This window comes from Camelus ferus, chromosome 24, assembly GCF_009834535.1.
Source record: "Camelus ferus isolate YT-003-E chromosome 24, BCGSAC_Cfer_1.0, whole genome shotgun sequence".
Taxonomy (NCBI): Eukaryota; Metazoa; Chordata; class Mammalia; order Artiodactyla; family Camelidae; genus Camelus; species Camelus ferus.
This window is the reverse complement of record NC_045719.1, coordinates 7532211-7549766: the sequence shown is the minus strand read 5'-3', so window position 1 is coordinate 7549766 and position 17556 is coordinate 7532211. Positions and strand designations below refer to the sequence as shown.

The 17556-nt window shown below is 41.4% G+C and overlaps 1 protein-coding gene across 4 annotated transcripts in view; it reads left to right on the top strand.

Moving 5' to 3' along the window:
• The window catches only part of CLUL1 (clusterin like 1), a 93034-nt gene that overhangs the window by 712 nt on the left and 74766 nt on the right, over window positions 1–17556 (top strand). For 3 of the 4 annotated variants that reach the window (XM_032467140.1, XM_032467139.1, XM_032467137.1), the window contains exon 2: window positions 14450–14551. Coding sequence is in view for 1 of the 4 variants with exons in the window: in XM_032467137.1 (XP_032323028.1) it covers window positions 14549–14551 (3 nt within the window). In the remaining 3 variants the exon portion in view is untranslated. Of the gene's footprint in view, window positions 1–1290; window positions 1444–14449; window positions 14552–17556 lie in introns of those variants that run through there. The other variant, XM_032467141.1, reaches the window with a different exon arrangement.

Here is a 17556-nt window from a genome sequence, read left to right as displayed (position 1 = left end):
GCTGAGGAACTTTCTTCAGCAAGGATGAAATGAAAGATGTCTTAAGCTTGCAATACAAATATGGCTGGACAGTGGTTGCAGCTTTTCAGATGTCTTCTCCTGAGGACTTGGTAACACGGTGTAACCAGCCCATTGATTCATTCTAAACAGGGCAGTGCCCAGAAATGAAAACGTTTTAAAAATTTCACAGACTCTCCATTCAAGAAGCTTTCGTCTTTGAACGTAAAGGGGAAAGTTGTACATGCCTGGCAAAGGAAAAGACAAAAACTGGCACTTCTTTTTTTAACTTTAGAGGTTGATGAATCTTCACTGATTACTCTGGAGATTTGCTCCACTCTCACCAGGAAACCTGCCTTGTTTTGCCAGGCCAATGAGAGCCCAGAATATGGATTTTCAGCCCAGAGCTTACTAACTAATGTTGGGATGAAATAAGCCCATCAGTTTCTTTTAATAATAGTTTCTCCAACTGAAAAATGGAGAGAATTTTGACTGTAATATCTGAGTTGAAAAAAATCATTTAAAAAACCCTAATTATAGCTATGACACCAAAAATACAGTCCACAAAAGAAAAAACAGATAAATTGGATTTCATCGAAATTAAAAACTTTTGTTCATCAAAGACACTATCAACAGAGTGAAAAGGAAATCCACAGAATGGGAGAAAATATTAGGAAACCATAGATCTGATAAGGGTTTAATATCCAGAGTATGTGTAGAACTGTGACAAGTCGACAAGAAAACAAAAACCCAATTCAGAAATGGGCAGAGAACTCAAACAGACATTTCTCCAAAGATGATATACAAATGGCCAATGAGCATATGAAAAGATGCTCAACATCACTAATCATTAGGGAAATGCAAATCAGAACTGCAAGGAGATACCACTCAACACTCACTAGGATGACTATTATAAACAATTTTTTAAGAGACAGAAAATAACATGTGTTGGCAAAGATGTGGGGAAATTAGAACCCTCGTGCATTAGTGGTAGGAATGCAAAATGGTGCAGCCACTGTGGAAAACAGTATGGTGGTTTCCCAAAAATTTAAACAGAGAATTATGATATGATCCAGCAATACTACTTCTGGATAGATGCCCAAAATGGTTGAAAGCAGAGACTAGACTAGATATTTGTACACTCATGTCCATAGCAGCATTATTCACAAGAGCCAAAATGTGGACGCAACTAAAGTGTCCATCAGTAGATGAATGGATAAAATTAATGTGGCACATACTAACAATGGAATATTATTCAGCCTTAAAAAGGAAGGAAATTCTGACACCTGCTACAACATGGATGAGCCTTGAGGATAAGCATTAAGCTAAGTGAAATAAGCCAGTCACAAAAGGACAAATACTGTATCATGCATCCTAGAGTAGTCGAATTGGTAGAGACAGAAAGGAGAATGGTGGTTTCCAGGAGGAGCTGGCTGAGAGAGAAAGGTGAGTAGCTGTTTAGTGGGGACAGAATTTCAGTTTTGCAAAATGCTAACAGTTTTGGAGATGATGGTGGTGATGGTTGTGCGATCATGTGAATGAAATTAATGCCACTGAACTGCACGCTTAAAAAGGGTTAGGATGTTAAGATTTGTTATGTGTATCTTAACACACACACACACACACACACACACACACACACACACAAAATCTAACAGAAGAATTATGAGGTTGGAAAACCTCCCACGAAAACCCCTTAGCACCAGTGGGCTAGACACACAGACCTGGTGACAAGCAGGTTAGGCAGCTCTTTAGAGGACAGTTCTAAGACAGGCTTCTGCAAGATGGCCTGCTCCCTCCAGCCCCACCGCCTTCCCCACTGTGTGCTCACTGAGGCCCTGCAGGGGGGGCCCCAAGGTCCTGGCAGGGTGCCTCCTCTGAGCTCCACCCTGGAGGACACAGGGGCTGAAGTTTGTAGCCACAGGCAGATCATCAGCTGACCAAGATTTCTCTGGTCAAGAGCTCTGGGAGGAGTTGAGGACTGCGCTGGGGCTCAGGGAGAGCAGGGAACGGCCAAGAAGAGGAAGACTGTGGTGGGAAAGGCCTGTGGCGCACTGGTGACAGTGCCTCCCGCTCCTCCTCGGAATCGCGCTACCGGCCCTCTGGGTGGGACTCCAGCCTCCCTGTCTTCAGGGACTCGTAGCCAGTGGGAAATCCGCATGGTGGAAGAGTAAGGAGTCTAGAAGAGAGAGTGAAAATGCAGTCTGCTGTGGAGGCCCCGCTGCGGGGGAGAGGCCTGGGGGACACCAAACTAGCTTAGGTATTAGGGCGAAGAGGAAGAGGAAGCTGAGGCCAGAAGTTTCAGTTAGGTAATGAAAGGGTGGTCCTGGGGAAAAGTACTTCGGGAAGGAATGGAATATTTGAAGGCTAAGAGGTGAGAGAGAAATAGAAACTTTAAAAAAAAAAAAAGGTAGGGGGCACAGAGCGCAAAGGGGACTGTGGGCCCGAGTCCGAGAGAGAACTTTAGCTCCATCACAGGGATCCCTGCAAGCTGGGTTTGAGAACCCAGTCTTCCTCCTTATATGTCGTCATTTGTCCCCTTTCTCAAATCTTCAGACCTGGTCCTCACTCCCTGAAGATCCGCTTTCATGACCTCTCCCTCCCTTCATTTTCCTCTTCCTATTTCTCCACTTGCCATAAGCCGGTGGACTTCATCCTCGGCCACCACGGCCTCTTCAGCCTCCTCGGGAGGCCACCTAGACTCTCCACCACGTCAGCCACACTGCCTCCCATCTGGGGCTGGGGAGTGAAAAAGGTAACAGTGTCTCACCTTCCAAAACGCACTGGGACCTCCTTCATATTCTGATGTAACCCCCATCAGTCCATGTTTGAGAGTAACTAACTTAGTGAGTCATTTGTGCTTGCAGAAGTGAGTTTTATAAACTCAGGTGTGTCAGGGGAGAAATAGGTAATTCACCCATATGCCGAAGACACCCAGATCTCTCTCCTGTTAGACGCTCTCCTGGGCTCTCAGCCCTTATTTCCATCTGCCTATCTACTGACAAGTTCTTCCTGGATATCCTACAAGCATCCCAACTCAGTTTCTCTAAAACCAAAGTCGCCCCCTCAAGGCACGTGCCTTTCTTTGGTCCCCGTGGCCCGCAGCCCACTTGTGTAAGCTAGAACAGCAGCGCTGTCTTAAAGCTTCCTCCCCTCCTCCAGGCCCACTCTTCACATCCTCTCTGCTCTGCCCTGATCTGACTATGACTTTGTTTTTTCATGAAGTGCAGAAGGTGGCGCTTCACCTCAGCTCTCTGAGAATCAGAATTTTTCAGGGAGAAGCTCCGTTTTATATCACTCCCCAGCTGATTTCCAGACTGACTTAACTCAGAGAATCATCACAGTAGGCTATGAGCTTCTTAAGAGAAGGACATGTCTTCATCTTTGTAACAACAGAAGAACATTCAATAAGAGGCTGAAGAAATAGAAAAGGGTTTAACAGTGGCGGGAACTGCAGAGCAGGGAAAGTGAAAGGCGTGGAACAGCCCTTAGGGTGGCCGTCAGCAATGCTCCCCCACGCTCTGAATCAAGCTCTGAGTGTGGCAGGAGGAGAGCCTGCTTTTGGAGGATTGGCTTCTGCAGCTTGGTCATCTGAGTCATTTCATATTCTCTTCTGCACGTGACAAAAGAATAAGCCTTGTTTGCCAGAGGAGCCATCATGCTCTTAAGCAAGTCCACTAAAATGTTATGACCCCATAAAGAGACTAATGGTGTTATAATGGACACCAGGTGTTGTGTCTGCATCCCGTGAGATGTGATTATGCTTGAGATCTGGTTTTTTGTTTGTTTGGTTTTTGTTTTTTTTTTTTTGGATAAAGAAATAGCTTTTAGGTCTTTAAAAGTTTATGGTTTTTGTCAGTGTTTCTATTTTTTTAGTTTTTAAATAAACTTAAGGTTTTTGAAAGGAGGCTTTGGTTGAGAGCTGTTTTCCCTGTTGGACCAAAAAGCCAATATTTTCTTCCATTCAATGTTTCAAGTTTCAGAGAGTCAGTCTGAAATTGGCCGTCTAATCCACTGCAAGGACTTTGATGGTCAGGACTGGTATGGGAGCCTCTCTTTAACTTCAGTGAAAAGGCAAGGGCTGAGAAAAACAGAAATGGGCCCCAGCTTGGAAACCTGGGTGTGTTGCAGGGAAGGCCACAGTTCCTTCATCGTGACCTGGGAAGTATGAGATAGATAGCCAGTAGCTCTGTTCCAACCCAAAATGTCAGTGATTATTTCCTGTTAGGTTTCAGGGGAAGTACACCTGGACACTGCAGACTATCAACCTGTATGAAAAAAGTTTTTAGAGTTTATTTTTGCCCTTAATGTGTGTCTTTTGCAGTGGCATAAATGAGAAGGACTTACTTTGGTTTTACTCTCTATTTGGTCTTGTCATTCGTTTCGGTGGAGACGAAGTGTGTTGAGCCAAACCACGATCTGCTCATCAGTAGAATTTGACTGCAGGCCCTGTTCTGTATTAGGTGCCGCTCTTGTTAGGCCCAGCCTCTGACATCTCGAGGTCTGAATATTCTTTCTGTAAAATGAGTGGTTTTAGACTTATTTCCAAGGTCTTTTTTGGCTCAAAAAATATTAGCATGAAATATATGTAAACACTATTGGAGTACAGAATAAACACATAGAAAATGTGAAAGTTGGAAATTCGGACATATTTTGGACGTCCGTCCAATTTCCAACTTTCACATTGTCTGAATTTCACATATGTCCAAATTTCTAACTTTCACAGTGATCAGCTACAAATATATATACACTTTTGTATATATATTTTATATACATATATTTGTAGTTGGTCATTGATTTGTATATGTGTGTGTGTGTGTGTGTGTGTATATATATATATATATATATATATATATATATATATATATGTAGCTGATCACTTTTTTAAACTTTGGAACAGTTCGGAGTTACACCTTTGTCCATATATTCACACTAGCATTTTCAGCGCATAGTAAGCATTCAGTAAATGTTTGTTGAATGACTAAATGAATGAACATACAAATACAACTGAAACAGATAGAGAAGCCATTTCATCTGTCCATCAATTCTCACTTACCTTTAAAATAAGCCTCTTCTTTATGGTAATAACAGTTGCTATAGCTGACATTTACTGAGCTCTTTCTACCTTATGGACCCTATGCTTAGCCCTTGATACACTATGTTATTTATCAGATTCAGAAAATACTTGAGACTTTAGGGAAACCACTTAACTTTGAGTATCAATTTCCTCACCTGAGAAATGAGGACAATATCTATCTTGCAATATTTGGGGGAGGGATTAGCAGCAATGTGTTAAAATTCCAACATGTTACCTGTCACTTAGGAGAAGTTTGGTCAGTTTTAGTAATTTTTCTCATAATTAATTAATTTACTATTTTCTATTTTGCTAAGGGAAAACAGAAGACCAAGTTGAACAAAGACAAAATAGTTTCGTTCGATTATTTTATATGAAATAATAATTTGGCTGGTAAAATTAATTAAAAATGTGATAGAACAGCTTTAAAGAGATAGTTCTATATTCAAGAGCAAACAAGTACAAAAATAGTAGGGATTCTAAAGAGAACTACCTTAAGAGATAGACTAAAATGTTTACAATTCACGTGTACATCATTACTAAGTATGGTGTGTGCAAGATATTTGAATGTAATTTGTTCTCTAAAGTAATTTAAACATTAACTTTCTAAATTTTGTTTATACTGTAAGTTGATTAATAATGGTGAAAAGGTAAACTTCTGCTAAGCTTTTGTCAAAATGGTTACAAATTCCAAATGAGTGTATCAAGATTGGTGAGGTTTCACAGTATGGTTTTATTCCTATGTGGTATTATCTGTTGATATTATAGTCTTTCAAGATTGGTAGAATTTTATTTTACTCTTTACTTCTTATAAATAACTAGCTATTTTCAATGGAGTTTTTGACTCCTATAAATAACTTACACTACATTTTTTATTCAAGGTCATGATCCAGTCATTTTTTTCCACTTTATTTATATTTTTCATGGAGACAATACATTATACTTGAACTTAAATATTTCTATACCTTGAATGTGCTTTCTTAGCACTTAAGAATAGTGCATACCAATATTCTGAAAGGTTTACTTAAAAGTAAAGGGATCAGAAATACAAATAATTTATTAAGTAAGTTCTTTTCATAGGTTTTTTTGGCTGAATTTGAAAGGTGTTCATTGTCAGTTGCTCCCACACTGCTGTGAATTCTCACATCACCCAATAAGTCGATCTGCTCTGTAGATTTTAAAAGTTGTGGATTTCTCATCCCACACAATTAAAATATTCAATATTTCATATAATGGAAGATAAAGTCCAGAAGGTTTCCACAACTATTCTAAGCCCAAGACAGGCAAGAATAAGGTTCCTTTGAGATTCCTACTGAATGTGTTCGAAACAAGCACATCTCACCTTGAATATGATTTTCCAATAATTTAGCTGAATGAAAAACTTGAGACTGAAAAGAAAGAATAGGAATTCTATAAACCTACAATGCTGCAAAATATAGGAATGTGGATAGGCTGAAAGATCATTCTTACATCTTATTTAATATATCTCCTATGGAGACTATGTGGCTAATGAAATTTTTAAAATATTAGAATCCTAGATTCTAACGTGCTATAAGGAAAATGCCCTCAAGTCGGAACACAGGGTCCTGGTCCCAGCACAGATCAAGGCCAGCCCTTCTGGGGCCTCACACGTCTCCCTGCGTCCTCATACGTGCTCTGGGCAGCTCATTCCCCGTTTCCTAGCAACTCTTCCTGACCTTCTCAAGGACCCTGCGGACACCTACCCTCTTACTCTCAGCAGATGACCTCATCTCCTCCTCTGCAGAAAATCGGAGGTTATCAGGCAGGAGTTCCTGCAGTCTGCCCTCCGCCCCGCCCTCTACAACTTCTCTCTCTCAGCACCTGGCGTCACCACTTCCCCTGGTTATCACAGGAAGAGGCAGCTTATCTGTCCTTCAGGGCTCCTTCCACCTGAAACACCGCCTCTTCCGTCCCCATCTTTTATCATTGCCTCTCTCTCTCTTCTTGTGGTTCCTTCTTTTATTTCATACACTCCTCCTTCCATCCGAGCCACGTTCCTGAAGTTGGCTACCCTTGCAGTGAGTGTCCAATTTCAGGACCTGGTCCCTCTACAGACATGGCCACACCTCTGCTGCCACAAGGTGGCGCCAGCCCTGCTATAACCCAGGTCATTCAAGCCATTCAAACCACCCAATCCAGTGGGCACTTAGCTCCATCCTTGGTTTCTTTAACTTCTCTTCTATTGACGCTCAAATTCTTGAACCGCCCTCCTCCCTCTGATAGGTGTCATCATGTCTCTAATTCCCCCTCTGACACCATCACTCTATACTCTTGATCTTCACTGCGGCTCCTCTCTGTCTGCCTTGCTTCAAAGTAATGACGCACTTAAGGATTCTGCCTTGGGTTCTGCCCCAAGGACGTCAATAATTTTCCATTTCTGATGACCTCTGTTTTCTGTGTGGACTTCTCTGAGCTCCAGACACAAATATCCAAGTGTTTACTAGATATTTCAAACTTTATCCCTTTCATGGACAGTTTCAAATTTACTAGCAGGAAGTTCATAGTAGCTGCTTTTCACTTTAGAAAAAAATGTCATCTCTGTCTATCTCTTCTTGTTCCTGACGTTTGTATACCTTCTATCTGCTAGCGGTTTGTCTGTTTCAAAGAAGGAGCTTTGATGTTGTTCATCAATATATATCTTTATTTTGTTCTGTTTCTCTATTTTATTTCTGCCCTTACCTTCATTGTTTGTTTTTTTTAATTATTTCCTCCCTTTGGTTTTACTCTTTTGTCTTTCTAGTTTTTTTACTTGAATGCTTACTCAGTTGTAATTTTGTTACTTTTTTACTGATGGAGTTAAGGATTGTGGCAGATACTTCTTACTCCTTTGGGGTGTTTAGCACCCGAATCCCCCTACTATGTTCAGTTAATTCCCCATCACATGATATTGAAGGGAGACAATGGTTCTTCCCATGACAGAAGCAAAAAAGCCACATATTTGCTGTCTGCACTTGTCAAGGTAGAGAATTATAAATTACCAGTCATTATTCTCAACAGTTTAGCTTCTGACATAAATTGCTGCTGGAGAGAAGTTTGATGTCCGTCTCATTGCTATTTCTTCACCTTTGACCTATACATTTATTTTCCCAACTAGGCTATAATCTCCTTGAGAGCAGATATTTTATTTTTCAATGTCTAACACCACATCTAACCTGTAGCTCGCACCTGTTGGTAGGGGTTCCTCTAGCCTTCAAAGACTCTTTCAGATGGTTGAGTAATCAAATCAACATGAGACAGATTGACAGGAGAAAAACTTAATTTTGTGCTTCCAGGAATCCTCTACACATGAGAGGTTCCGAGACAAGGTAAAATGAAGTATATGTGGCATCCTGAGCTAAGGACTAGGACTTCCAAGGACAGGAAGCTTGTTCATAAAACAAGAAGAAGAGCAGGTGTTGGGTAATCAGACGCCTTCCCTGCCATACAGACGGGTCACTCAGACAAAATTTATCCCTGGTAATAATTCTCATTCTGGGAAAGACCCTCAAATTAAATCCTTCTAGGTAGTTAAGGGAGGGGCATATGTTTCTTCTGAGCCCACAGAGCCTCAGTTGCCTTTAGCTCAAAATAATCCACATGCGAATGTGGCACATTTGGAGGAGGCTTGATCTGAACCCTGTCAATCTCACCTTTGAAGCTTCCCTAAGAAGTTTCACAGTCCAGAAGTTGAGTGGGTGAGTTGCTCCATCTTACTGAGTCAGTCTCTCAGCCCTGAGAATGGGCCAGTTCAGTTAAAGAGCTGTGTCTCATTTCAGGGGGCAGAGTTGCAAGGCTCCCAAAGTCAGGAGTAAGAATTAATGATTGGAGCAGACTGTCGTCCCAGTTTCTAAATTCTGAAGGCAGCCAGTTGAGAAAATTTCTAGATGTCTGGCTCAAAGCATCTTTGGAAGGAGTGAGGGCAGGCAGTGACAATCTGATAGATTTTCCGTGTTTGCAGTTGAATGTCTCTGGTGATCCTTCTGAGTGGCCACACAGGAACAAGCCCAAAGATTGTCCACCCATGGGCTGTTATGTTGACTTCTCTGAAGTTCATACCACAGCGTCCAACTTTTAGCTTGCATGGCTTTGGGAAAAGGGCAGTTTTAGTTCTCAATGACTTCCAAGTCAAAAAAGTGGGAGAAAAATTGGAAATATTAGTTTGGAGCATTGTAGCCAAATATGGGAGGAAACTAGAAGAATTCAGAATCCAATCCAGTTTACAGGCAGAAAACAAAACCTTAAAAGACAATGGACAGCACTAGAATGTAGTATCCATAAAGGTATATTACTGAAACATAAACTTTCTCCCTCAAATCACCCCCATTTTAACCAAAGATACCTAGATTAAGACTAATTTGTTTGCAAAATAAATCTAGTTTAATAAACGTGGCCTTGTTATTACATAAGAGCAGAAAGAATAACAATTGATCATGTAAAATCTTTTAATCTGCTTTTCTGGAACTTTTAATAAGAAATTTCAGATTGGACTTTTAAATGGCTTTAAAGGCTAAGTAGCCAAGCTGACTTTTGCCATCAAACATTGCCTGCAAAACCTACAGATTTTGGTAGATTCCTCTTGGGAAACAATTTAGATAGACATCCCATAAACAATCATTGCTATAAAGTTCACATGAAAGCTCTTATCTTATTTAGATTAATTTAATTTATTTCTTCTTAACAATCATGTTTAGATTACCTACAAAACTTCATTTGACATTAGACAACATTAGTTATCATCCTGTTATTTTTCTGGCTGACAAATTTTTGTAACAGAGAGAACACGAGCGTATTTGACTTTTAGTAGCCCCAGGTAGAATGAAAGTACACTAATTGTTGGTAACTGTAAAGACATGTATGTGTCAATTAAATCAACAACCTTAAACTAGCTATAAACATTATCCTAGGTCACGTGAACTCGAAAAACATTTGAGTTAGTTCCTATTATATTTTCTAAGAATTTAATCTATATGTAAGCCAACTAAATAGAGCTCTTTACAAATTTATTTTGGCAATACTCTACGGAGGCAGAAAAGTATCATATCTATAATGTACTTCTCTCGACACACATTAAGTATTCAGACACAGAGATCATGTGGCTTTCATTTCAAAATGTTTGGCCATAAATCAAGTATCACAATATAAAACTCACTAGCTATAAATAACTCTTTGGGAAAAGTTAAGTTTATCTGTTCAGGTGGCTAAAGCTTTTTCTACTAGTATTTGTAGAGAAGGCACTTAAGATTTGCATTTGTCCTTGAATAGATTTGGGGGAAAGGTGTTTCTATAGCAGTTTAAATTTTTGAAAAAACCTCTTTTTCCTTCCCCCCGACCCAATCTTAGGAATTGGGGATGGTCAAAATAAGAGTTTCTGGAGAGGTTACAAGCCTTTTGAGATAAATAGGGGACGTTTGGGGAATGGGTGGAATCTGATGTGTCTCTAGAGCTGCATTTTTCCACTTTTACAAAGATTTGTAAAATAAAGACAGCTTTTCCCAATTCCTCAAAAATTGGGTTGTAATTTAAATGACATCATAGGTTAACTCACCCATCCAACGTCATCCTCCTCAATTTGCTTCTTTCCCTCTGGGTACATACTTTAATTTTATTTTTGTTGTTGGTTTTTTGGGCGGGGGCAGGTAATTAGGAGGTAAATTTATTTATGTATGTATTTTTTTTAATGGAGGTACTGGGGATTGAACCCAGGACCCCGTGCATGCTAGGCGTGCACTCTACAGCTCGGCTGTACCCTCCCCGCTACACTTATTTTAATTTAGGGGAGAAGTCCTAAAATTATTTTTTCTATCAGGCTCTGAGCATCAGCTATATTTATTTATTCACTAATTGCAGGAGGTAATCCATTTACAAAATTTTCAGAATCCTCCCAGTTTTAAGAAATTCTTTAGCTATGACCCTTAGTTCAGCCTTTGACAAATGAGTGAAAGATGTGATCGCCTGTAGCCTCAGGTTGTCTTACTTTAAAACGTAATTGTCTAGTCGTCTCCTCCGAGTGGAAAGGCAATTCAGACAGAATTGGTAAAACCTGAGTGCTCGGGAAGAGGACAGAGGGAAACGGTAGAGTTACATCGGTCTCAGCATCCTAGGTTCCTCCCACGTCTTCAACTTTTCATTAGCCTTTTACAGCAGATCTTTCAAGGAAGCTATTTTGGGATTTTGAAGAGTCTTGGAGTCTCTTGCATGCCAGTTGAAATAGATATCCCATTCTGTGTGTTTGCTTTGGAAGCCTTTGCTTTTAAGTGCACTTTTTAAGTGATCTTATCTGACTAGAATGTTCTGTCTGAGCGTCACGGTGATTCCCCCCTGAGCTGGCTGCAGTGTGGTGGGACCTTAGTCGCAAATGGAGTTCAGCTCATTTCTGTGCAGCCAAGTTTTGGAGCCCCCAGTCTAAGGTAACCGAGTCAAATTCTCAGGACACAAAAGAACCTTAGTTAACGTTTTGCCATTTTTGGTAGACATTTACAGCCTCTGGAACCCGCAGTTCTTAGACATAAAATAAGGTGTGCTGAAAAGGGCAGGCTTAACTCTTTGGATTTTAAGAAGGGGGGGATTTACACTAAATGTGGAATTTAATTTTTTTGTTCTTAGTCAAATTTCTGTTCTTTCATTTTGTTAAGGGAGCCCCTAAGGCTAGCTGCTAGACGTCTTTGTAACTGCTTTCTAATTTGATCTTCCCATGGGTCCCAATAAGACAGCTGTCGAGGGTGAAAGTTCCCTAAATTTTTTTTCAGATGTAGTTTTTCTAATTCAAAGCATCTGTCATCTGGCCATGGACAAGTAGAATTTTCATTAGTGCATTTATTCCAATATGCCACTTCATGGGAAGTCCCAGGGATAACGTTCCAGGCTTAGAAGACGTCTTTGCTACGGACACAAGAGGCACCCCTGAGTGGGCGCAGGGATGCAGCCCCATCATGCAGAAGGCTCAGTCTGAAAGATTAGGTCTAAGAAAGTAAAGCTGCGAAGACTGAAACAACAAAGGCCCCTTATAGACTGCCCCCCCCCTTTATGACAATCTCCTCTGAGAACCATTTTGGAAATCAGAGCTTTCATTTCAGTTTCTGCCTGGCTTGGCTGCCCCAGACTTTTCAGGTTCATGTTGGAGATTTCAGACACCTAAAAATGGCATGAAATCTAAACAAACTGAATGTGTGGTTCTGGTCACTCATGACCCACTAAGACCTGCTGTTCGTTCATTTTATTCATTCAGCAAACATTCATGCAGTGCCTCTGAGGAATCAAGCACTGGGAACACAATAGTGACAAGATAAAGTGGTTTCTGCCCTCAAGGGTCTTGGTGTTGGTTGGAGGAAAAAAGCAATTAAATAAGTAAGAAAAATAACTGTGTAAGTGCTGATGAGTTAGGAAGATTTTGAGTGCAAGTAACAGAACACTCAGCTCTAACTGGGTTAGCAAGAAAGGAAATTTACATATGGCTGTGACATTCAGAAGTAGGCTGGCTTTGGCAGCACTTGACTGAGGCAGCATTAAACACATGACCAGACCCAGCACTGCTTTCTCTTTGTTTCTCAGCATTGCCTCCATGATATACGCTCTCTGTCATCAGAACCCTCTTATGATCCCAAGATGACACTGAGCAGCTCCTGCAGGTGCAGGTGACACCATTCACGTGTGGTGGGGAAGAACACATCTGTGGCCCAGCATTCCCAGCATCCCCAGCATCCCCACAAAAGTCTCAAGATTTATTCTGATTGGACCAACCTAGGGTGTGTGCCTACCCTGAACCAATCACTGTGAGCGATGGGAGGCGATATGCTGACTGGTCAGGACTATATGATGTATTTCACCCTCTGGACCAGGGATGAAGACTGCATAACCAGATTGAAATAGAAAGTTGCTGTGAAGAGAAGAAAGGACGGGTGCCGGGCAGGCAATCTGCGGCTGTTTACTACAGGCTCTGAGAGAGGACATCTATATAGACTGTTCTGTGAGCGGATCGTGTTTCCTAGTTATGAGCAAGGGCCCTGAACTCACGTTGCCTGGGTTCCAGTGCCACCTTCCTTTCCCGCCCTGTACTCAGATTTGTAGAGTGCAAAGCAGAGATTATAATAGTAATTTGCCCTCTCAGGTTAGTTTGAGGGTTAAATGAAATACTGCAGGTAAAGCGGCTAAGGCAGTGCATGGCACTCTTAGCAGCTGCTATTTTTGTATGAAAGACCCTAAGCCAGTCTAGAGGAGTCCGGGAAGGCCTCCAGGAGGAAGCGGCATTGACACTAACTCCTAAAAGGACAAAGTAGAATCATCTAAGGGAAAAGGAAAATTGGCTTTAAAGAGAAAATAGACCAGCTCCTCATTTTTGGCCCTAAATGTATCTTGTAGTCTTTCAGAAGGAAGTGTTTCTCGAGTCTCATTTTCTAAGTGAAATGTATAATGATTTTACGAGAAATATAATTCCTAAAATGACCAGAGAGAATTAGCTTTTGATGAGGGGAGCAATGTGAAAATGGAGCTCAAGGAAGGGAAATTTGGAAATAAAAATTAGTTTGTGCAAATTATTTTGGAATTTGGCTTTAAAGAAAGTATGTGTAAATGCTTTTTAGATTTTGAAGGGAGCCATGAAGGTATGTTTGGCAGATTTATAGCAAGAAGAGGGTAGAAAAGAAAGGTTCGGGACGGAGGGTGGCTCATGGTTAATTCTTTACAAGCTGTTCAAGCTCGTGAGAGTTTAGAGCCAAAGACACATGAGACTCAGCTCGGGGAATCTATGATTTACTAAAATCATGGGAAGTGCTGAGCAGCCACAAAGCGAATCCATGGAAGGAAAATAAGGTGTCTTCCAGGGAAAAAGCAAACCCCAAACCCACCAGTGATGTATGCCAATGAGGACAAATGGGCCTTTACCAACCCGATTCCTTGCCGAACACAGATCCAACCCAAACCACGTCCACGGTTACCACCAGCAAGCAGGAGAGGGCAGCCAGAATTCATTCAGTAAACCTTCAGTCAGCCGCTTCCCTGGGCAAGACGCTCTGCTAAGTGTGGAAAATTTAAAGACATCACATACACACCCCCTCCTAGGCTCTTGCCCCCTGGACATGCGGTTTACTCACATGGCCTGATCCCACACTGGAGCACACACTGCTGGCTGCTTTGAGAGCGTGGTGGTCACGTTGTTAGTGCCCCGTTTTGCAGATAAGGTGACCGAGGCTCTGAGTGGTTACGTCACTTGCTTGAGGGCCCACAGCTGATGGGAGTCAGAACCAGGACTCAGACTCAGGGCTGTCTGACCAGGGAAGGTTTACTTTTAGCCCTGTCTGAGTTGTCTGAGCAGCAGGACTCGCTGTGGGGCTTGGGAGGGCAGGTGCATTGCCCGCGGACAGCTGTGCTTGGTTTCTTTGCCAGGCCGGGGAATGACCGCTGGACATCGGGTGGCTGGTGATGGATTAGACTGTTTTCTCTCCGTTGTTCTCGAAGGTGGGTGAGGTCCTCGTCTGAGTCTTCATGGTGAGTACTCAGATTTTCTCTTTCCAAAATATGACACAGAAAATCATGGTGTTCATTGAAAGCGCTTTATTGGTCTTTATGTAGGCACTGAGTTTTTTCTAAATGTGCAGTTTTAATTCTATTGCTTTTATCCTTAGTCCTGAATGTAATTTTAATTCTATGTTAGCTATAAAACTACAAGCTTACTACAGGGTAGTTATATAAATTTTATATATAATTAAATGTGCATTATTTCCAATTTGAACTCATATCCTAAAAAATAATGAGAATATTTAAAAGAATCTGTGTGTGTGTTTATTTCCATGTGTGTGAGAGAAACTTTTTCATTTAAATGTTTTTGTGTGAATTTTTGAGCATAAAACAGTCCTTTCTGATCCATTGTTTCCTTATTCATATTTTTATTAACTAGTAAAGATGTATTGTTTCTCGAAATCACTCAAAACATTTTTAAACCACATAAACAGTATTTTATAATCTTACTGATAAAGTGGAGTTGCACTGGATCTTAAGAAAACATGCCAAGCAAGAACTATCTCAAGAATGTGTACATATTCTTAATCTTGTTTCCTCACTTCTTTTAAAGAATGGAGATTCCTTTAGTTGGCAACCATTTATTGTTTCTGGACCTTGCATATAATGACTTGATCTTTTTTGGGTTGTGTTTTGCTATGAACACACAGAGGCAGGTCTCAATCTTGTGTTTGCTGAGCACTTACGAATATAGATTTTTAGGTGGTACATTCAAAATGATTAAAGGACAGGAATTTGTGCAACCACTGTTTTGCTATTCTTTCAACGTAGTTGCAGTTTTAAATACAACCATTTATTGACCAGGGCTTGCCTTCCAATATGGTCAGAAAGCAAATCCCTCATCTATAAACCTACCTTTCTTTGGCATGGAGTTGGCAGGAGAACATGAGTTTCACTGTGCAGCAAGCTGAGCTATGAGACATGCTATTCCCAGCACACTGTGGACCCCTAGCTGTAGGGAGCAATGAAAATTAAGGGCAGATCAAAAGGGATCGTGGCACAGCTGCGCAGGGTGAGAGGCTGAGTGTGGAGTCGTGTGAGCCTGGATTTGAGTGCCGGTTATGCTGCTGGTCAGCTGAGGGGCTTTGGGCAAGTTGCTTGCAGTCTCTCAATCTCACATTCCTCAAGTGTAAAATCTGGGCAATAATATGTTCCTTACAGGACTGTAGTGAGGATTAAATGAGATGATATACGTAACGTGGGTAAAACACAGTGAGCGCTCAGTGAATGTCAGCTATTGCTGATGGCCGTCTTTCCGATGCTTCTGAAAGCCCCTCGTCTTTGCGATCAGCTGAACTCTTGTGCCCAGAATGTTGGCTAATTCAGTTACCTTCTCTGCACTGAATGCATCCATTCTTGTCTAACAGAGCGCACTCCCTAATCACTTGTCGTCCCTGATTGTTCACGGTTATCGATGGTATCGCTCTCCACCACAAGGTCTTCAGCCCTCAGATCAGGGAGTGGAGCCCCGTGATTATCCAGAATGACCAGGTCTCTTTTCACCCAGACATCGGTCTCCCTACCACTTCCCTGATTCCTGAAGGCCCAGGGCCAACTAAGCCCTAAACTTAGTTTCTACTCTAGGTGAGAATTTTAAGAAGCTTCCCTGTGGGACAGGGGTTTGCTTCAGAATCAAGGTCTCTGTCTGGAGGCTCTGATTTCTTATCAGCTGTTGACCCTTCAAAGGGTGAGCCATAGTCCTGATTCTCTGGGGTTCTCTTGCTGACAGTCAGCTGACTCATCACAGGTACCAGCCGGGACACTGGAGAGGGTGTTGTCCTCAGACCGACTCGGACACCTTTCTGCGCTGGAGCCCAGACCTGCCTGGTTTATGACCCACTGCTTCCCCCGCAGTCAGCTCTCAATTGCTTCTCACCAATCTGCTTAGAGATGCACACCCAACTTCCTGCGTCCCCCTGGCCCCCTTGGGTGAGTTCCTTGACCAGATGTCAGACCCCTCTGCCACCTTCGTGACCCTGGTCCTGATATACATCCTACCTCGTTGCCAAAGTTAGAGCAGCCTTGGCAATATAAATCTCCACAGTCGGAGCCACCATCTCCCAAAGAATAAAAACCATGAAAAGTACCTGAATGCCAGACTAGAAATACTGATGCTGACTTTTTGTATTGAAAAAATTTTAACACCTCGCAACTACTAGGTAAACAAAATAGATAAACAAGGTCCTACGGTATAGCATGAAGAACTACATTTAATACCTTGTAATAACTTGTAATGAAAAAGGATATGTATATATACATGTTTGACTGAATCACTATGCTGAACACCAGAAACTAACACAACATTGTAAACCAACTATACTTCAGTTTTTAAAGATGTGATTTTACAAGTCAACAAACACAGTATGATTCCCTCTGTATGAAGTGTCTAAAGCAGTCACATGCATAGCAAGAGAAAGTGCCATGATGGTTGCCAAGGGCTGGGGGAGGGGGCAACGGGGAGTGTTGTTAATGGATATTGCGTTTGAGTTTTGCAAGATGAAGTAGTTCTAGAGATGAGTTGCATGAAAATATGAATACACTTGACCCTACTACGAATGTATACTTCAAAATAGTTGAGGTGGTAAAATGTTAAGTTATATGTATTTTGCTACAATTAAAATTTTTTTAATACCAAAAAATTTAAAAGTGAAAAAAAAAGTCAGTGCCTCCACTTTAGTTGGTTAAAGGAAAGAGATGAGGAGCGATAGTGTTTGTTAAATATTTGGCTATGGTTCAACAGGACGAAATCTTGGTTACCAGAGCAAAGGTGTCTTGGAGCATAACTTCAAGTGATGTCATTATTTCATTCGTTGGTCTTAGATCAAGCTGAAGATAAGACAAAGACTGCTAGCCAGATCTCATAAAGGAGTAAGGTTCCTCAGATAACAGTCACTCATTGTCAAGGGTCACTTTTATTCAACACGCGAACATGTTTTTTTGACAGCATCTGCTGTGACAGACAGTGGTATAGATGC